General features: G+C 42.9%; 1 protein-coding gene across 1 annotated transcript in view; it reads right to left on the bottom strand.

The window, feature by feature from the left end:
* Positions 1-21,593, bottom strand: part of Syt9 (synaptotagmin 9) — a 166,270-nt gene that overhangs the window by 107,255 nt on the left and 37,422 nt on the right. Inside the window, exon 2 of the mRNA XM_075971817.1 lies at positions 7,667-8,018. Within this exon, the coding sequence (XP_075827932.1) occupies positions 7,667-8,018 (352 nt within the window). The remainder of the gene's footprint in view (positions 1-7,666; positions 8,019-21,593) is intronic.

Here is a 21,593-nt window from a genome sequence, read left to right as displayed (position 1 = left end):
AGCTGTGGCTCAGTGGTTAAGAGCATTGGCTGTTCTTGCAGAGTACCTGGGTTCGATTCCCAGCATGTTGCAGCCAATAATCTTCTGTAACTCCAGTTTCAGGGGCTCTAATACCTTTTTCTGACCTCTTCAGGTACCACACATGTACATGGTATATACATACACACACACACACACACACACACACAGAAGCATGGATGCATGCACATACACTCTCTCTAAATATCCTGAAAAATCACACATACACTCTCTAAATATTCTTCTAAAAAATCAGTCACAAAAATGAATATTATTGCACAACAAATACATGTTAATTCATGCCTGCTAAAATTTCTCTCCCAGATTATTAGTAGGAAAATAGTTGAATCTCACTGTAGAGTAGTAGATTAAATCTCTCTGTGTGTGTATATTGCAAATACATCATATATATCTCTGTTTCTATGAGACCATGTGTGCCTATCTTTGTGTGTCTCTGTGTGTGCATACGTGTTTGTGTGTACGTCTGTGTGTATGCATGTGTCTCTGGATGTATGTGTCTCTGTGTCTGAGTGGCATACACATAGAATAGAGAGGTCCAAGGAGCCAGAGAAGCGGTATAACTCACAGCTTCCCTGCATAATGGATAGCACTCTGTGGGCTGAGAAATCAGAGCAGGAAGGCTGCCCTAGGGACTCAGAGGAGAAGATGAGGTAAAGGAAATGGAAAATCAATATCCCATAGCTCTCATGGGGTACTCAGATGGAAGCAGGAGAAGAGGCAAGTCTTAAACAAATAGGAAAGACAGAGGACAGTGTTCTAACCCACACGACCCTCACCGGGTACCCTGGTTCCGAATAACGTCCAGTACAGTAAATGAGAGGTTCCCTAGAGAGAGTCTAGAATTGTAGTGTCTCTGCACAACACTGTAACATTTAGTGGCTGTGGTAAGGAGGAATTTGTCTAAAATACAGTCTTCTGAGTAGGTCTGAGGAGTGCTGTACTCAGGGCTTAATGCACACAGTGAATGAAGAGATGGCTCAAAGGTTAAAAGCACTTGCTGCACTTGAAGAGTACAGTTCCTCGATCCCCTGCTGTGACTCACAACCATCTGTAACTCCAGTTCTAGGGGATCCAGCATCCTCTTCTGGTGACTGTGGGTACCAAAGACATGGGTAGTGAACATATATACAGGGAGGCAAACACTCAAACACATAAAATAATCTTAAACAGTGAAACACACACACGAGCACGCACGCATGCACTCACACACAAACTTGGGGAGGAAAAGGTAAGTTCCAAGAATGATGGGTCCAGGAATTGAGAGACAGCCTCCTTTGTAAACAAGCCTTGCTGACTCTGAGAAGCTGGCTGCCAGGGTTGCAGATCTCAGCTTTCTCCAGGTCTGATTCTTTCAGGGCCAGAAGATGCTGTTTCTCTTGATGGAGGAGGCAAGGAAAATAACTTGAAGACTGCCCTTGGCTATCCCAGACCTTAGCTGAGCGTCGAAGATGTCTGCATTCAAAGATATTTAGAACAGTTTGTAGAACAGTTTTTCTGTAATATACTAGCAACCATATTTCCATGTCTGAAGGAATTTGAGCCTTGGACTGAGCCCAAGCCATAAGGCAAGCGGGGAAAGAACTCTCAGGGCAAAGGGGCTTTTCTTCCTCCCCTTTCCTTTAACGTAAACTAACCAGTTCCAGCCCTAAGTTCAGTCCCCGAAGTATCACCCCCAGTGCCAACCATTTTCATTAGAAAGGAGAGAGGACTTTACTGTAATTTAACAGACAAGAACGTGAACAGACAGATAGTGGATGAAAAGGTGCAGAGAAACAAAACAGTCCAGTGCAGGTCCTGAAGGCGACCTGGCCTGGGAGGTGAAGACACAGTTCTACAAGAGCGCCGAAGTATAACAGGTGGGGATAAGTACGGACTACAGGTTAGAGTCCAGGAACAGAGGATAAGGAAGCTCTGGCTCAGGAAACTAGGAAGAGAGAAAAGTTGAGCTGGCTTTGCCCCAGCTGTATTCTCAATGATACTGGAGACATCAAAGGAAAACAACTGAATTTTCAACATGGTCCCAGCTCTCCCGGAAGGATGTTCAGCTCTGTGGTACCAGCAGTTTTCTCCAAAGCCCCTTGCTAAGCCTACTGTGCTTAGCATCCAGTGCTTAGGACCCATTTTTTATTTCCTGAGCAACTATGGATACACTCTTCTAGGTTCCTTCATCTTGGTGACCTCATCTCAGAGATGAAACCTGATCGACTTTCCCCACAAGCTTCAGGGACCAAAGGGAGAAAAGGGGACGCAAACTGAACTTCAGAACTACCTTTGTGGGCAACAAAGTAAAGAAATAGTGAGACAAGGCCCCAGTCTCCCCTGAAACTTGGTTTAATGGAGAGAAGAGTTGCTTGTTCTTAACCGTACAGACAAGAGATACCCTAGACAGGGGGATACATCCACACATTGCAAGGGAAGGAGGTGTGGCAATCTGAGGTTTTCAGGCTTCTCTCAAGAATGAGATTGTTAAGATGAAGGGATCTGCTTGGAACCAGCAGATACTTAGAAGTGTGGCTTTCTCCCTCCCACCCATTCCCAAGTGACCCAAGCTTGAACCTTGATGTCACTTTCAAATACATTTTCTTTCTTACGTAGCTCTTATCAACTATCTCATTCCATCCCCAAGTGTACCCAGATTAGACATGCCTTCACCACTGCAGGCCTAGGCCCCACAGACCCCACAGATCTGGCATTCCTACTAGATTAACCTCTAAGGATTTGAGCATTCCAACCTGTGGGACTTGTGGCCTTCTTTGGGGCCTATGAGGAGAGAGTTTTCTTTGCCTGTTAGAAAAGATATTGGTATCCACTATAGAATTTTCCTCATAACAGATGCTTAATGTGCATATTTATGTACAGTAAATGCATTATTGCCATGAATAAAACAGTTTCTCACAATTACTAGCATGGAAATATGCATTTAAATATAGTTTTGGGGTTTCATGGGAATTCAGTGAGGTCTAGGCAACTTCCATTCTCAAAATCATCCATTTATTAAAATCCATAGAAATAACGATAAGAATAATGCAAAATCTTTTGTTCTCAGTACCAGAACAGGACTCACTAGAAGCATGCCACTTAGAGCTGGGGATACAATGCCGTGGTAGAGCATTTGCCTAGCATGTGTGAGACTCTCGGTTCGATTCCAGCCATGAAAATAAGAATGTTACAGAGTCATGACAGGGTCAGCCTCAGTTCTCTTTTCTGGGGTTGTCACCAATAAAGGGGTCCAACTGTGAAGGCTCAGGGTTATCTTCATCTTTAACCCCGCAGGGCATTTCTAAGGCTCTATGGATTGCTTACTTCAGAGATAAATTCAAAGGTTGACATGGAAGGCTTCTAATAAGCAGAAGCCTGAGGTGAATGACCGGCTCACACCACGAAAGGCCCTACGTAATCTCTACTTCTGACCTTTGTCATCCTTGTAAGAGAAATGTGGGCTGTTGCTGGCCTGTGTATTCTGTCAGCCATTCTTAGAAGAAGGTTTGCTATTCCTAGAGCTGTACCAGGGACTAGACATAGAAAAAGAAACAAAACAGATATGGTTTGTGCTCACAGAGGAAAGATGGGTGATAAAGAAACAAATGACAACTTGGAAATAGAGTTGAATGTCATGAAGGAGCAAAAACAAAACATTTGAAGCTGGAGTGGGAGGCAGCAGAGAGAATATATCCTTCAGGTGGGTGCCCGAGCCTCCTGAACAGGGTGGTTAAGCTGGCACACTCACACTGGCACGGACGGTAAGGATAAGAGGGAGAGCACCAGTGGCTGAGGGAAGAACAAGCTCAGATGCCACAGGGAACTGGGGAGGCATGTGTAGCTGACAGCACTGAGCTTTCTACCGGGCCCTAGTGAACAGTAACCTCCAGCGTTGTGCTTCACGGTGGCCCTGGCAGGAGGAAGCAGGACCTTCACAGATCTGATGAGGAGTTGTGGTGTGACCAGTTCTGTTATAAAGGCGAAGTGTTAGTCAAGAAAGGAAAGTGAGCAGATCGCATTTGGGTTTCCTCTACTTTGGGGATCCAGGAAGTTTCATATATTCAAGCTTTCCTAGAAAGCTTTGATCTAACAATTCTGAGAAAAGTAAGATGTCCACATTCCCAAAATATTATTAGGTCAATACTTCAAGGAAGGCATCACGCAGATGGAAAAAATTAACAGAATTTTGGTTGTTGCAGCAGTAACTGAATTAACCAGACACAGCATTTTAACAAGTTTGGCCTTGGCTGTCCTGGATCTCAGTGTAGACCAGGCTGGCCTGGAACTCATAGAGAACCACCCGCCTCTGCCTCCCGAGTGCTGGGATTAAAGGGGTGTGCCAACACTGCCTGGCTGACACTCTTTGAAGATAAAAGCATAGTTCATCTTTAGACAACGAGGTGAGCCCACATTCCCAGGGAGAAGAGGCCAGGTAAAGTGGCCATTTCCTATGTAAATGCTACAGCAGAAGCTATGGCAACCATGACATCATGGAGGGTACCATGAACACTGTGTGTACTGGGCCTTGGAGCTGTCCTGGAAACCATGGGAGAAGGCAAAGGGGGTCAAAAACAGGAAAAGAAGATTCTGAGTCATCTTAGCAGAACCTACCTTTATCCCTTACAACATGGTACTTAACAGAATGTTACAAATGGTTTAGAAGGTTTCATAAGCAGCTCAGTGAGAAGACAACACCTAGCATTTCCAAGCTCCTGTGGTCCTCAGAGCCGTAAAAAAACACCAATCTTTTGAATGAAGGAAGGAAATTTCATTCATTTTCCATTTTGTCAGTAAAAAGTGTGTGTGTGTGTGTTGTAGAGTACTTCCTTTAAGCACATACAGACATCATCTTCAGCAGAGTAGATATGACTAGTAGATAAGGACCCCTAAAATCCAGCTTGTTAACTACTGGGGCTCCATCACAGGAGAAGATACAGAGGGTCTTTGAACCCTAAGAGGTTCCTGCTTCTCCCTCTGCATCTTCTGGCCATCTGTATGCAATTCTAACCTAATTCCACGTGACCTCAAGGTCCTAGGAAGTATTAGAGAATTTAGCCCGTGGCAGGTTAACTGAAGCAATGGAACTATCACCCCTCTATGTAGTTATGGGAAGTTACTGTCCATGCTAAAGTGAGATTTTCTGCTGGTGTGGCTGCTTTGGGGTCACTCATGCTCCTATAAGTAAACTCATTGGTTCCTCAAGTTAGACACTGAGAGAATGATACCTTGGTTCTCCACAAGTAAAGTTTGTGTTCTCTCTCTCTCTCTCTCTCTCTCTCTCTCTCTCTCTCTCTCTGTGTGTGTGTGTACCACTTTCTTTTTTAAAATAAAAATTATTAACATTTTTTCCTTTATTTTATATACTGACAAGTTTTTCCTCCCTCCTCTCCTCCCATCCCCCCTCCTTCTCATCTACCCCCTCCCCATCCTCCCAGTCCTCCTCTGTCTCCATTCAGAAAGGAGCAGGCCTCCCATGGGCTTGAACAAAGCATGACACATCAAGTTGATGTAGGACTGAGCCCCTGCCCCTCTGTAAAGGCTGGACAAGCTAATCCAGCATGGGAAACATGTTCTCATAAGACAGCAAAGTGCCACGGACAGGTCCTGATCTCACTGCTAGGAGCCTCACAAACAGACCAAGCTACAAGACTGTCACAAACTGCAGGGGGCCTACGTTGGTCCCACACAGGCTCCCTAGCTGTTGATTCAGAGTCCTTGTGCTTCCTGGAGCTCAGGTGTGCACATTCTTAAAAACAGTTGCTAATAAATTTGAGGATCACTGCTAGACAAAGGCACATTTCCAGGAAGAACGCAAGGAACTAGATCAGTAGTAATTTAGGTATGAATGTTTTAAATGCATAACAATGCAAATTCTTAATACTGGGTCAAATGTAGCCGAAAAGTGTTTAGATTGCTGATGGCAGTTCAGCTGTTATTGAACCCAGTGTTCACTGTTTGAAAGATAATTTAATTGCTTATCTTCAAATCTAAAATAATCTGAATATAAAATGCATTTTATAGGGATTAATCTTTTGTTCTTCTTTTTAATTTCTTCTACTGAGTTTCCACAGATCTATGGTGATGCTAACAATGGGTTTCCTCTATTTAAACACATCTCTTTATCCAGTCTATCTAAATATTTTTAGGATAAACACTGTGATAATTCCAGGGATATCACTGATGACAGCTTGTTAGTTACAGGGCACTATGTACAGATCAAATCCATTAGGAACATTTTTATCACTCTGTGTCTCAGGGAACCCAGGCAGGAGCAATTGCATGAGTAGTGACCCACATGACCAGCTCCAGGTCTCGGGGACACTAAAAAGATCTTATTATAAGTCTGTCCCACTGTATGAACTCCATGGTGATATCAACTCTATCTGTCTGAAGAGAAATCCTTGTGAGGAAGTCTGAGATTTTCCTGAAATCAAGAAGAAAACACAGCAGCTTCTTTAAAGAGGACTATTTTAAGTTTTGGTTTTTGATACAAAACTGGAAATAATGCTAAAATAAGTTTCTGGGGGAAAATCAGACTATAAACTGTCATATTCTACCACACTTAATGTGAGTGAGTACAGTCTCTAGGATAAACTTCATTATCATTCATATTTCTAGAGAACAGAAAGAACTTTAAAAAACATTCCAAACTATATTCATATTTTCAAAAAATAACTGCACATGTTATTCCCCTGGCTATCACTCGAGCAAATATTTTACTTTTTTTTTTAAAAGGCTGATTCCCATGTCTTCTTTCCTAAAATCCCTTATTAAAAATGAGGTTTCCTATGCAGTCACTAGAACTGGTTACCTTTGCACAACTTTGGCATTTGGAAGAGGAACGGCTCAACCTCAGCATCTCGGCAGAGTTGTGTGAAAACAGCGACATGGAAGGCTAGGTGACAGTGTGCCAGTGCAAATCTGTGCAAGTGTGTGTTACCCTTTCGTATCAAAACCACTCCTACGTCGGTATTTCTACTATCCTTCTATTACAGAAGCCAAAATGGACACACACGAAGGCTACACAATTCGTTCAATACCACAACAAATGCAAATAAAGCAGCAAATGCAAATAAAACATGCCAGAGTCCACAGGGTTTTAATCAGTATACTCTTGCTATCCACTGCTGAGGAACGCACAGCATGCAGACAATAGGATCCCCATTCCCAGCAGTCTGCAACTGTTAGAAAGCCTGGGGGTGGACAAGACTTAACTGTGGCATCTAAAGTCAGCCTATTGTGAATGCTAGCATAGGTCAGAAGCACAGTGAGTCAATTTGATGGCTTTAGGAGGACACCATAAGAAAAATACCTAACAGCTCAGATTCTAGTGCCCAAATTCTGATCTGGGTACATGATAATATACATCCTCCTTAATTCTAAATTTCCCTTACTGTACCCATGTTAGAACTGTTTATAAAAATAATAAGTATACGACATGGGAGTAATGTCAAGCATTACTTTTATGGATTCCATGGAAACGAAGTAGAGCTCTAGCTCAGCAAAGAGCCACAGAGTTGTACTGTTTTCATGTTTCTGAGACTGAGTGGACATCTCAATGATTACTGGACCCTCAGCTAGTCAGGCAAAACACGGGGAGGTGGGGTGGTCCTTGCCTTGCATTCATAAAGGAAGGGGCATTACTGACCGAGCTGATGGCGTTGGCTCTGTGACTTGTCGCTGAACACGGATGGCATGGGCACAGTTCTCCTGGTCACCCGGCTGGGTGGAAAGGGGAATGTCGGGGGAAGTGTGGCTGATCTTCATGGAGGAGTCAGGGCAGGGTGTGGCTGGGTCTAGGAAGTCCTCGCTGTTCTCCTGCTCATTGGTCTCTGTGTCTGTGTAGTTAAGAGGCTCTTGGTTGTTGTCTTTGCCACCAGAGAACAGGCCTCGCTCTCGCCATGGAACCCAGCACAGTTTCCAAGACACGAAGAGAGAGACACCAAAGAGGGCAAGACCACAGGCGGTAACCACAAGGGTTAGCAGGCTCACAGAGATATCTGCAAAGAAGAAATGGAAAAAGTCAGTCAGTGCAATGATGGCTCTCAGGGCTGCACACTGTGCAGTCCAGGCAGAAGGACCATCTCGTCCACTCACTCTAAAGGATCCAACTCTGAAGGCCAGGCTGGGAGATGCTGCAGTGTTACCTGACAATGAGGATGCAGGTACAAACCAGAGGCTCCAAGGTCAAAAGGAAAAAGAAGATAACACTGTGCATGCAAACTGAGTTTAGAAACAACACGTGTTTAAGGAGACAGAGTGGCCCTGCAGGTTGCATAAGACTATCTTCCAGGAAACAACTATCACTAAGGTTTTCTGAGTGTGGAACTTTTAACTGTCTTTTAGATTTACCCTGTCATCTCAAAGATCCATACTATTTAGGAATTAAACCACACGTATTTTTCTATTAAGTTTTTAAGGGCCATGGTTAGTGGTGCTTTGTAGCAACAAAAACACCTACCACTTAGGTCTTCAGAATTTAGAATGTCACAGTTTTGAGTTTCCCCAGAAGTAAAGCCTGGGACATCTATTCAAGAGCAGGAACTTTTCTTAGAAGGAAAAAAAAAAAAACACAGACAGACCAAGTTGGGAACCTAACTTCAATCCAGTTATCAGAGCGATAGTTAGAGTCTAAGCTGCTGAAGATCCTGAGCTTCTCCACCCACTCCTGTTAGTCATTAACTTCAGGGAAGTTCTAAAGAACATTCCATACCAGCACTTCAGCATACAGCCTAGGAAGAAGAAGGAGCTTCAATGGCCAGAAGAAAATCCCACACTGAAGCCAATGCTGAAACCACAGTAGAGGTCTGCAGGCGTGCCACAAAGGGACAAGGGCAAGGGGACACAGCCGAGAATGATGGCAACTGCATGTGGACCACAGGTCCCATGGCCTCACAGTATTCTACAGCCATGCTCACACCTTTAAAGGCAAAACATAGTCTCTCCCAGTTTCCTATCTCAAGGTCAGGTCAGAGAGACTGCATCAGGAACCTGATGTCATCCGACACCACACTTTAAAGAATGCTCCCACATGTTCATTGTGTTACCCCACCCCGCAAGACGCTCCCCAGCTTTTGTCTCTACCAGGCATTTTTTTAAAACTGCGCTGCTCCCTTACAGTATTCTGAACGCCTATTATGTCACAGACAGTAATTTTGGAGACACAGTAAGATAACAATCTTCATACCTTCATAGGTATTCTGGAGAAATTTTAAAAAATTAATACCCGTAAGTGTTCAATGATTTGTGACAGTCATATCCCTGCTAAACCATGTAGGACCTACACCACTTACCCACTGAATAAAGCCGACCAACCACCAGCCATGATTTCATCATGACTTTGATTGTTCTTATGAAATAATAATCATTTTGTCATGAAAATTGTTCTTGAAAGGAGCAAGCTGCCAGGCTGCTGATGCATCAAATGGATACCCCTATGCCTCCCATCAATCTTTGTTGTGGTCAAACAATATTACATTTCTGCTTATAACACTGGGATTCCTGTTTCCGTTCATCAACTGGGCTCAAAATCTCACTGAAACAAGATACACAATTTTCTACGAGTAACCACTGAGTAACATGAAGGAATTTCTTGAGTTGCTGCAGAAAAGCCAATCAGTAGTGAACACTTCAGACCAACCGGTGAAGGGACACTAATCAAACCAAAAATGAAAAATCCCAGGCACAGAGCTAGGGAAGTAGCTTAGATGGCAGAATGCGTGCCCAGCATGCAGGTGGTCCCGCACTGGATTCCCAGCATTGCATGGATCAAACATAGTGGCACATGCCTGGAATCCCACAACTGGGAGGTAGAGTCAGCAGTACCAGGATTTCAATGTCATTCCTGGTATAACGGTGACTTCAAGGATGGTTTAGGTTGCTGCAAACATTCTCTCTCACACACAAAAGTTCCCAGGTAGAGAAGTGGGGGGAGTAGGTTGCACAGTTGATAGAAGCAAAATAAAGTTACCTTGCTTCATAGATCCCCAACATGGTTGGGGTGCTGAAGAAAAGCTGTGACCTCAGGCTCCACTGGCTATGACATTTCACATAGTGAAGTGAAGTCTCTGCTGGTGCAGACTTCTACAACAGCTGGCTGGGGTCATACTTACAGGCATAGCAAACATCAAACCCCAGCCCCCATAGGAGAATCTGAACACAAACCAGGCTACACATACAGTGGGATCCCTTGACAGTCTGTACTCCATATGCAGCCAGAACTCCTTCATTAACAATTGCAGCTTTGTTTTGACAAACACCACAAGGAGAGCAGCTGCAAAGGCTGGGGGAGGGGGACGGTAGGAGACAGTGGGGTTAGGACTGTGAGGTGGTCACTCTGTGTTATTTACTGATCACTCTCCCATGTCCTAACACTCTCCTCCACGGAGCTGGTTAAAATCACAATTCTCTGTTGGTCTGGGACACTGACTTGTTCCATTGTTGCCAATGGAAGATGAGTCAATACAATTACCAACCTCAGACTGGAGGTTCTTTTGACAGTAAGAGCGAGCCCTCATGTCAAGGCTGATCTTCAAGCCTTTGCACCCTAAAAAAATGATTTATGGAACAAGCACCAAGTCTAGAACAAGGAATAAATTTAACTCAGACTCACAGCCTGTGACACAGTTACAAGTGAGGCACAGATGCATGAGTGAAACCTAAAGAGTTGGCGTTTAGAGTCTCTGTGATTTTAAAAGGGTTTGGTGTCAGGGCAAAAGAGCAGGCTAATGTATACGACCATATAAATTACCGGAAGGAGCTGGGATGCTTTAAAGAAAAACAAAATGTTATATCATAATAACTAAATAGGGCTAAGATTGTTAACCCCGGATTATTACTAAGACATACGGTTATCTGAACTTAGGAATTTAATGTGGTGCTGGAGAAATGGCTCAACAATTAAGAATGCTTGCTCTGCAATTGTGAGGACAAGATTTTGGATCTCATCACAAATGTTAAATCCAGGCATTCTATGCATAGCTCTGATTCAGCTCTGAGTGGGGAGAAATGGGAGACTCATTGGGGCTTCCTGGCTTGCTGAGGAAACACGATACCCAGGTTTGCGGAGACACTGCCACAAAGGAATAGAGGGTAAAAGGGGAGAAGACATGACACCTTATGGTCTCTGTACACATGAACAGGTATGCATATAAATGCATACAATCATACACACAGAGATAAAGATTAAAGAGTGAACTCAACATGACAGGCCAGGTATAGTGATTAATACATCTACTTTCTGCACTCAGGAAGCAGAAGCAAGAGAAACATTATAGTTACACATCACCCTGGTCTACATGGCAGGTTTCAGGGCAGCCAGGGCTACATAGTGAGATATTATCTAAAAATAAAAAAATAAATAATAAATCCCACATGAGCTCATTTGCCTTAGTACACTTCCTCTCAGGACTCCACTGGGCACACACAACCTGTGGAGCAGCATGGAGCCTGACCCACGGTTACTAGTAATCATCACCCAGTTCATAACAATCCCAGTTTGCTAAATGACATCTAGGCTTTCCTTTTCCAAAAACAAACTTGCTCTTAATTCCAGTCATTGGGGCAAGGATCATGAAAGCAGAGAGCTTTCCTACCTCAACACTGGATGCCAAGCATTTAGAAGAATTCCTGGCCTGAGTACTGAGGTAATGATAGAGTCCATCTTAGGAGCGCTGCATTTTCCATGCCGACCTTGAATTATGAAAGGATAGGGCTGCAGTCTGTGAACTCAGGTGGTTAGAATCTTTTGTTATTTTGTTTTAGCATTTTAAAATTCTTTAATACAGACTGTATTTGGAACAGTAAACATAAAAAGTAAATGTGAATGGCAGAGTAAACAGAAGACTCAGTAAAAGAAATCACTTCCCCTAAAGAAATGCAAAACCATCTGATTAGATTTTTAAATAAGAAAGGCTGTTTTCTTCAGAATACCCTGCCTTTCTTCTGGTACATTTAGAAGGGGAATCTGGATCCTTGCTTATCTGTGTTTTCTTGAGGTGGCTAGAATCTTACGGATTCACAATCTGATAGGTTTGTGTGTGTGTGTACATAGTTATTGCAACCAACAAGAGTAAAAATTTCATGTTTACACAAAACACCAGGTGAGTGAGCAGTGCTTCAGAACACCTGCCAGAATCCCAGAAAGCACTGGTAGCCTATGCGACCCCACCAGCCTCCAGTGTAGCATTTGAGTGTCTGTTATCTACAGCTCATGTGTCCTCAAGATGCTGTGTTTGTAGTGTTCTCTCCTGCCAAAAGGAAGAACAAAACACTAACTCCACTCCCATTTCTTAATAACTTGACCTGGGCAAAGGGGTGTAGGGTTGAGAAGTCAGTCTAGAATCCCTGAATATTTTTAAAGAGATAATTTATTTCTTAAAGGTAGCTGGTAGGTATGTGATCATTTGCTTTATAACCTTCAAATGCCATATATATTCATTACACATACTCAGTAGCATTTATGGCATATTTTAAAGATGGAAAAGAATAATGATAAAGCATACTGACATATATTTCTTAAAGAATAAGAACAGTGTAATCATTTCTTTTGTCCATGGGACAAAAAGTAATTAGATGGTGATTGGGGCTTGGGCAAATGCTACCGTTCCCTGAAGCTGGCAGTGAAACAGGCAGGGGGCTGTTTATTAAAGCGTAGCATGAGCTATGTGGCACTTTCTCGAGGGTGGAGATATAAAGAACAATGCCCTGCAATAGGTCTTCACCATGGCCCTCGGTGTACTATAACGGTGGTCGCTGCACACCAGACACAATATTGCAGCACGCATCCCAGCTAGACAATTATAATCCTAAAGGATGGCTGCAAAATTTAATAAGTGGCAAGTACTCCTGACCAATGAAAAAAAGAACTTGTTCATCCACTGGTTATGTATGAACCAAAGAATATCAGCCGTTGTCTTAGTTACTTTTCTGTTTCTGGGATAAGGCAATTTGTAAAAGAAAACATTTAATTTGGCTTATGGTTTTGCAGGATTTAGGATTTAGCCCATGATTCTAGGGAGCAGCTGAGAGCTTACATCTTGATCCCCAAGCAGGAGACTAAGAGAGACACTGGAAATGGCAAAGTCATTTGAAGCCAAAAGCCTGCACCTCATTACACACCTCCTCCAATAAGGCCACGCCTTCTTATCCTTCTCAAAGAGTTCCACCAATGGGGAAGCAAGTATTCAAACATTTGCGCCTATGGGGCTATTCTCATTCCAACCACCACAGGCCAGAAAGAACAATGAATGAAACCAAACAGGAAGATCAACAACTCAAAGGACACCAGCCAAGCTGAGGCCTTAGAACAAATGGCCCACGATGTGAACTGAATTAGAGCCAAAGACAAATTATTTCTGTACTGAGATTTATGAAATAGCAGTGCAGATTAAAAAGCGTGGATGCAGCATTAACCAACAAAGAGGACCCATCTGACCTGGGAACAGCATAAGACAATTCCTCAAAGAGAAGACAATGCAGCAACACTCCAGCCAAGGAACTTGATTAGAAATAAACTTAAACCAGCAAGAACAAAACTCCCATCTCAGAAACGCAAGCAATGACAGAGGGTGTTTCCCCCTCAAAGATCTAATATTAAAAATTACTGAAAGACTAAGACACAGAAAATGAAGGCAGAAATCAAAGGTGGGAGAGGTTTAAGTTCCCTAAAACTGAAGGACAAATGGGTAGAGATCCACCACCAAGCATCTAGAACATGACACTATGATCTTAGATATTTTTATTATGAAATGTAATAAGTAAAGATTAGAGAAAGCAATAAGGTTGAGATAAAAACAACAAAGACACAGGGCTAAAATCATGATGTCTGTGAGTAAACTCCCTGTAGCTCTGCAAACACAAGGACCTGAGTTCAGGTTCCCAGCATACATGTAAAAGCTGGTTGTGAGCATGCACATCCATATCCCTAACACTGAGGCGACAGAGGAGAATGTGAGGATAGAATTCCCAGGTCTCACTGGCCAGGGAATCTAATGGAATCTGTGAGCTTGAAGAGACTCAAAACATAAGGCAGAGGGTGACAGTGAAAGACAAACAAAAATCATCCTATTGTACACACACACACACACACACAAACACAAACACACACACTAAAACATTAAGAAACTGGAATGATAATCTGACTTACCAGAAACTATATACAACAAGGAAATGCATGCAAGTTTCTGAAACACAAACAAAAACCTACATTCAACTTAAAATTTCTTACCCCAATATGCTATTGATTAAGTGTGTAGGATTGCAAAAAACATTTTTAGAACTGCCTTGGAACTTTACCTGCTTGAGAACCGCTATCCTGGAACTCACTCTGCAGACCTGGCTGGCCTAGGATTTAGAGATCTGCCTACTTCTGCCTATGCTTCCTGAGTGCTGGGATTAAAGGTGTGCACCACCACCGTCCAGCTCAGAATCTCCAATTTTAAGAAGGATCTCAAATCTCAGTTAAATCTGATACACGTGGTTTATGGATCACAATTAGTGATTAATACCTACAAATGAATCTTAATCTGTACAAATTAAACCATGTGTGTGTGCCTGCCTGGGCTCATTTTCAGAACACAAGATGTTTTTCTTACCCTAAACCAGTCATGTCTTTGGGACCTATACAGATAACACCAGGAAATTCTGTTAGGAAATTGGGCCATGGAGAACTTGAGGCCATCACATGGGGCCTTCCAGGGAAAGTGGTAATGTAATGAGATAGAGGAAATGGGCAACACCAGACAGCTCTCAGAGAACAGAGCCAACCAGGACATTCTGTATGAAAATGAATCTTTAGCATCACCCAGAAAATTTTATGTGAGAATTCCTCTATCACATCTCTTTCCTGTTGCTACATTTAACACTTCATTATATATGTAAGTTAATACAATGGACTATTTTCTAACTGTTACAGTTTAAAGAGATAATATTACTGTGAATCTAAAACCCTTCTAAAACACAAGTAAAGAGGAGGAAAAGGAGAAGGGGAGGAGGGCAAATGTGCATTCAAACATCCCAGCCCTCTGGAAGTCCCAGTGCAGAGGAACTCAGCTCCATACTGCAGGAGGCTCCAGGGCATCTTCTGAATAGCATGTTGAAAATGACACGTGTCATAGATAACAGGTTAAAATTAAATGCTTTGATGTTAAAATGTTTGAACTTGCCTGGAAAATGCAATTATGCAAAGATATTGCTGTGTAATTAAATTGTAGGCACCCAGCAGGCAGTGATGAGTAGAGCTACGGGTCACAGTGATGCTGTGTGTCTCTGCAGTGGGTGTGGAGACACACCCTGTAATCTCAGTGCTTGGAGGGCAGAAACTGGGGATTAGAAGTTCAAGACCACCCTCCACTACTTAGTCAGTCTAGGATACACAAGACCCTGACTCAAAGCAAGAACAGCAAAAATGATTTTTCTCTCAACGCTGTGTAATCTTAGGACAATTTCTCTATATCTTTATTTGTCATAGCAATATTATACATCTTGGAGTTGTCTGTAATGAAAGTTCCTGGTGCTCAGGATGGGGTAATAGATCAGTGGATAAGAGCACTTGCTGTGTAAGCAATGGGGCCTGAGTTGAAATCCCCGATATCCATGTAAAAAATGTAGGGTATGGCTACACATGGGAAGAACCCCAGTATCATGAAACAAAGAAAGGTGGATCCCGGGAATTCAGGTTCAGTGAGTGACCCTGTCTTAAAGGAACAGGGCAGAGGATGACAAAAGAAAGACACCCTGCTCTGGATTCTATGTGTACACACACCCACACACTCACATGAATACATCATACAGAAACACAGCACACAACACACACCCACACACTCACATGAATACATCATACAGAAACACAGCACACAACACACACCCACACACTCACATGAATACATCATATAGAAACACAGCACACAACACACACACACACACTCACATGAATACATCATACAGAAACACAGCACACAACACACACACACTCACATGAATACATCATATAGAAACACAGCACACAACACACACCCACACACTCACATGAATACATCATACAGAAACACAGCACACAACACACACCCACACACTCACATGAATACATCATACAGAAACACAGCACACAACACACACCCACACACTCACATGAATACATCATACAGAAACACAGCACACAACACACACCCACACACTCACACGAATACATCATACAGAAACACAGCACACAACACACACACACACACTCACACGAATACATCATACAGAAACACAGCACACAACACACACACACACTCACATGAATACATCATACAGAAACACAGCACATAAAACACACCCACACACTCACACGAATACATCATACAGAAACACAGCACACAACACACACCCACACACTCACATGAATACATCATACAGAAACACAGCACACAACACACACACACACTCACACGAATACATCATACAGAAACACAGCACACAACACACACACACTCACATGAATACATCATACAGAAACACAGCACACAACACACACACACTCACATGAATACATCATATAGAAACACAGCACACAACACACATCCACACACTCACACGAATACATCATACAGAAACACAGCACACAACACACACCCACACACTCACACGAATACATCATACAGAAACACAGCACACAAAACACACACACACTCACACGAATACATCATACAGAAACACAGCACACAACACACACCCACACACTCACATGAATACATCATACAGAAACACAGCACACAACACACATCCACACACTCACACGAATACATCATACAGAAACACAGCACACAACACACACCCACACACTCACATGAATACATCATACAGAAACACAGCACACAACACACATCCACACACTCACACGAATACATCATACAGAAACACAGCACACAACACACACCCACACACTCACATGAATACACCATACAGAAACACAGCACACAACACACACCGAAACTCTTTTTTTAAAGTAAACTTATGGATGCTAAATAAGTATAAATTATTTTGTTTTTTAAAACGATGTGTCTAGGATCAGTGTGCTCCATGGTCATATCTATTACTGCCACAATGAAGTGATCCCTGCAGTTGGACTTTATGAGGTGGTCCAGCTACCAACACACGCTAAGAACCCGATCAGTGCCTAGTGCATTTAACTTCTGAGGATAAGAGTAGGTACTTCCCTTACAACTGACATATACTAAACACTAAACTGGAAGCTTAAAATAAGATTAGTACATGTCCTTAAGAAAGTACTAGCCAGGAGGATTCTTGTACTACCATTCCCAATTCAGGGTACTCCTGGATGCTGGAATCTGGGGCATGGAATCAAATCTGGGGTTCAGATGACTCCCAAATCCTAAGGCTGAAGATGGGATCTGGAAGCAGGAATGCTATGGAGCAGCTCTCAAACTGTGCAGCAGGCAGATGCTGCTGAGTTTTGACATGGGTGCTTGGAGAGATCTAGGAATGGACTGTTAGGGTGATTCTGACAATATCTGAGAATGAAAAGAGAGCTGGTCAAAGTCCTTCTTACTGAATCCCCAAGTTGTCATGAATGGATTGTTGACAGGCACATGGAGGTAAAGACTCTTCTCTTGGTGTCTCTGATGGTAACGAAAACTGAGTTTTTAGAACTTAGGTGGTCTTTGCTGCATGGTGTGAAGAACTGGATAAGCTGTGCTCATGTACAATGTTTTTGTGGAAGACAGAATGTGCAAACAACAAAATTTAGTTCCAGTTATTTCTAAGTAATGCATTGAAAGTTGGCGCCTCTTGGGTAAAAACAAAGAGAAACTTCAGTGCTGTGGGACAATGGTCTGTACCCTGTCACTTGTATTTTAAATAAATGCTGATTGGCCAGTAGCCAGGCAGGAAGTATAGGTGGGGTGACCAGGCAGGAAGTAGAGGCGGGGCAATGAGAAAAGGAGAATTCTGGGAAGAGAAAGAGTCAGAAGTTGTCACCCAGACACAGAGCAAACCAGACACAGAGCAAGCAAGATGTGACTGCCTCGTCAAAAAAGGTACCAAGCCACATGGCTAACACAGACAAGAATTATGGGCTAATATACGTTATAAGAGTTAATAGGAAGCCTGAGCTAATAGGCCAGTCAGTTTGCAATTAATATAGACCTCTGTGTGTTTCTTTGGGACTGAACGGCTGTGGGACTGGGCAGGACAAAAACCTGTCAACACTTCAAAGATGATAGAAATCAATTGAAGACAAATTTATTAAGCAAAAAAAGATAAAACTTAAGTATTTGGAAAATTCTTGTTTAAAATAATGCTTTTATTTATTTTTTGAGAATTCTATGCAATGTATTTTGATTATTCATAGCTTGCCCCCAACTCCTCTTCCACTTCCTTGCCTACCCAACTCCACCTTTTTCATTCTCTTATAACTTTGCTTTTGCAAACCTATCAAGTCCAGTTTCTGTTGACCAACTTCCTTTAGGAGTAGAGTCTGCTTTGGAGTGTGGTTGCTATACTGTATGTCACTCCATTGAAGAAAGCCATCTACTATCAATCATTACTAGCTCCCCAGTTAGGGGCTGGACTTCACGTCTACCTACCATCCTCCACGCTGGGATTTTATCTGTCTTGAGCTTGCCTGGGCCTTGTGACAGCTCTCCCAATCACTGTGAGTTCACATGTGCATTGTACCACCCTGTTATGTCTAGGAAACACTGTTTCTTTAAGTCATCTATGGCCTATGATTCTTAATAACCTTTTCACCCCTCTTTTGCATAGATCCCTGAGACTTGAGGAGAGTAGTATGAACATCTTATTTCAAAATGAACATTACAATTTCTCCTATTCTCTGAATACTGATTAGTTGTAGGCATCTGTGTTAATTGCCACTTACTGTGGGAAGAAATTTCTTTGATGAGAATTGAAAAATGTAAGTCATTAGGGGGTCATTTTATGTCCACTTAGTGAATAATAGTGGCAGGCTTTTCTTCTAGGATCCATGACCTATTTAGCCACAGTTCCACAGCCTCATTCACAGTGTCAGGCATAGATCCATCTTGTGGAGAGGGAGGATCTTAAATCAAATCAAACAATGATTGGTTGTTCCCTTAACATCTATGTCACCATTGCACACAGAGACTAGCACACAGGTAGCTATTGTAGATCATAGGTTTCACAGCTGGGTGAGAAGGGTGATAACTTCTCTGGTAGTTATCACCTTCCAGCACTGTAAATGACAGCCAACAGGGATGAAGCTTAGATTTGAAAAATTCTTAGTCTTTCAAATGGTAGAAAATGAAAAAGCATGTTGAGAGCGTAATGGCTGTGGCTAAGCGAGTTGTGAGTAAGGAATTAATAGAGGTGTGAACCGGACTTGAGCAGTGAACCGCTGAAGAGGTGACAGCCTAACACAGAAGGAAGACATGGGAAGGAATGATGGAAAGTTATCAGAGTTACGCTCAATGAGATAAGACCATAATGTTCCTGGGCTAAGACTAATAAGCCTAGTTCTACATGTACACACTTCACATATAAGACCAAATTCACAGCATCTGATTATGTTTTCAACAAATATCAGGAGAAAAATAATGGTCAGGGATCCCTACTATAGGCTGTATGTTTTAATTACTGTTTTATTGTTGTGAAGAGAAAGCACAAACAAGGCCGCTTAAAGAAAAAAAAGCATTTAATTGGTGCTTGCTTACAGTTTCAGAGGATGAATTCATGACCATCATGACAGGGACTGTGGAAGCAGGCAGGCATGGTGCTGAAGCAGCGGCTGACAGTTTGATATCTAAACTTCAAGCAGGGAGGCAGCAAGCTTGAAACCGGGCCTGGAGGACTTTTGAAACCTTAAAGTTCACCCTAGTGACACACCTCATAATCCTTCCTAAACATCACTAACTGGGAATCGAACATTCAAATACATGAGCCTATAGGGGCCATTCTCATTCAAACCATCATACATATACATATACAGTGATTAGGAAGGAGCTTTCACATTCTAAGGGACCTAGACCTGACTTTGCACCATTTATCCACTGTGACCATGGCTAAGTCTTTGCCTCACTACAGTCTTCTGACCTAGACATGACACTTCTTACATATTCGGTGGCTCTTGTGAAGCCTGACAACTGTCTTTGGGCTCACAAGACTGCCTCTGTCTAGGACTAAAGTCATCCTAATAGCTCCCATTATAACCATCAGAGTGCTATCCAACTGGAGGCTACAATTTATGGCCATTCCTGCTTTTTATTCCTGCAGCAGACATGAGATTCTCTTAGCACTAGCTCATGATGAAAATTGCAAGGATTAAGGAGCATTAACTCAGGCCTGCAGAGGCCCATTATTAAGGTGCTGAGCCAGGTAAACAGAACACGCAGCTGCCTTAACTCTAAGAAGAAACTTGAGTAAAATGAATTAGAACACGGAGCCTAGCAAATAGCATCAACTGCAGTTTTTCTTTTCCTGTCACGAATGCAGAGCATGGTCTATCTGTAACCAGACCGTGTCCACAGATTCCTTCCTTAGAAGGCTGCCCAAATGATTCTGCCTGTGTAACTAAGCAGCTGGCCTAAAATTAGCACAGGGAGACATATTCTTTTGCACCTTAATTTGCAAAGTGCTGTTTCATGGGTGTGACCAGCTAGCTCTTCTTCACACTACCATTGTCACCTCTGCCTCAGCCAAATGAGGCTACACAGGGGCTGCAGGTGCAAGCACTCACAGCTGGGCTGCAGCACCTGTGTTTATGATGCTCCCTTTCAACGCTGGCTGTACCCAAGCCTTTACTGTCTGCATGACAGGGAGACTCAGTCACCATGGTATGTTTGGCTATTGTGTTTCTATTCTCTCTAGAAATTATTTGATTGTGGGGAAAATCTACTTATATCTTACCACTTACCTAGTTGGAACAAAATGCATGTAGAATCTGCACTTTCTTTTGTCTTTGCTTTTGAGTTTTTGAGACATACACAAGATGTGTAGCTCTGGCTGGCATGGAACTACGTAATCCAGATTTTTTTTTAAATTATTACTCTTTGGATCTCTCACATCATGCCTCCCAATCCCACCCATCCCCCTCCCTACCCCAAAATAAAATTTAAGAGAAAGGAGAAAAAAGGAAGGAAGGAAGGAAGGAAGGAAGGAAGGAAGGAAGGAAGGAAGGAAGGAAGGAAAACCGAAGGGGAACAACTCGAAATGGAAGCTGCAGCATGACAGTGAGTTACAAAGGAAACCCCTTTACTCGCATACTCTAAGTGCAGGCATTTATTGAAAAGAATCTTTGTTCTGGTTCAAGGCCCCTGGTCTCTGCTGCACCATCAATGCTGGGCCCTCACTGAGACCCTTCCTAGACAGCCCTTTGCTGCCCTGTCATGGAGATCCTGCAGCCCTGGGTCCACAGGGCTGACAGCGCCCCACCCCACCTCATGCCCAGCAGATCTCAGATGAGATGGATGTTGGTTCTGGGCCTGGGTAGTTGCAGGGTTGTTCAGCCCACCAGTTCTCCTCTGTCTTCTCCACCAGGGTGGGCTCTCAAGGACTGACCTTGATGATTCACCCTTTGCAGTGATGAGCAGGGGGCAGAG

Source organism: Microtus pennsylvanicus, chromosome 5 (assembly GCF_037038515.1).
Source record: "Microtus pennsylvanicus isolate mMicPen1 chromosome 5, mMicPen1.hap1, whole genome shotgun sequence".
NCBI lineage: Eukaryota > Metazoa > Chordata > Mammalia > Rodentia > Cricetidae > Microtus > Microtus pennsylvanicus.
The sequence above is the reverse complement of the archived record's forward strand: the minus strand, read 5'-3'. Positions and strand labels throughout refer to the sequence as shown.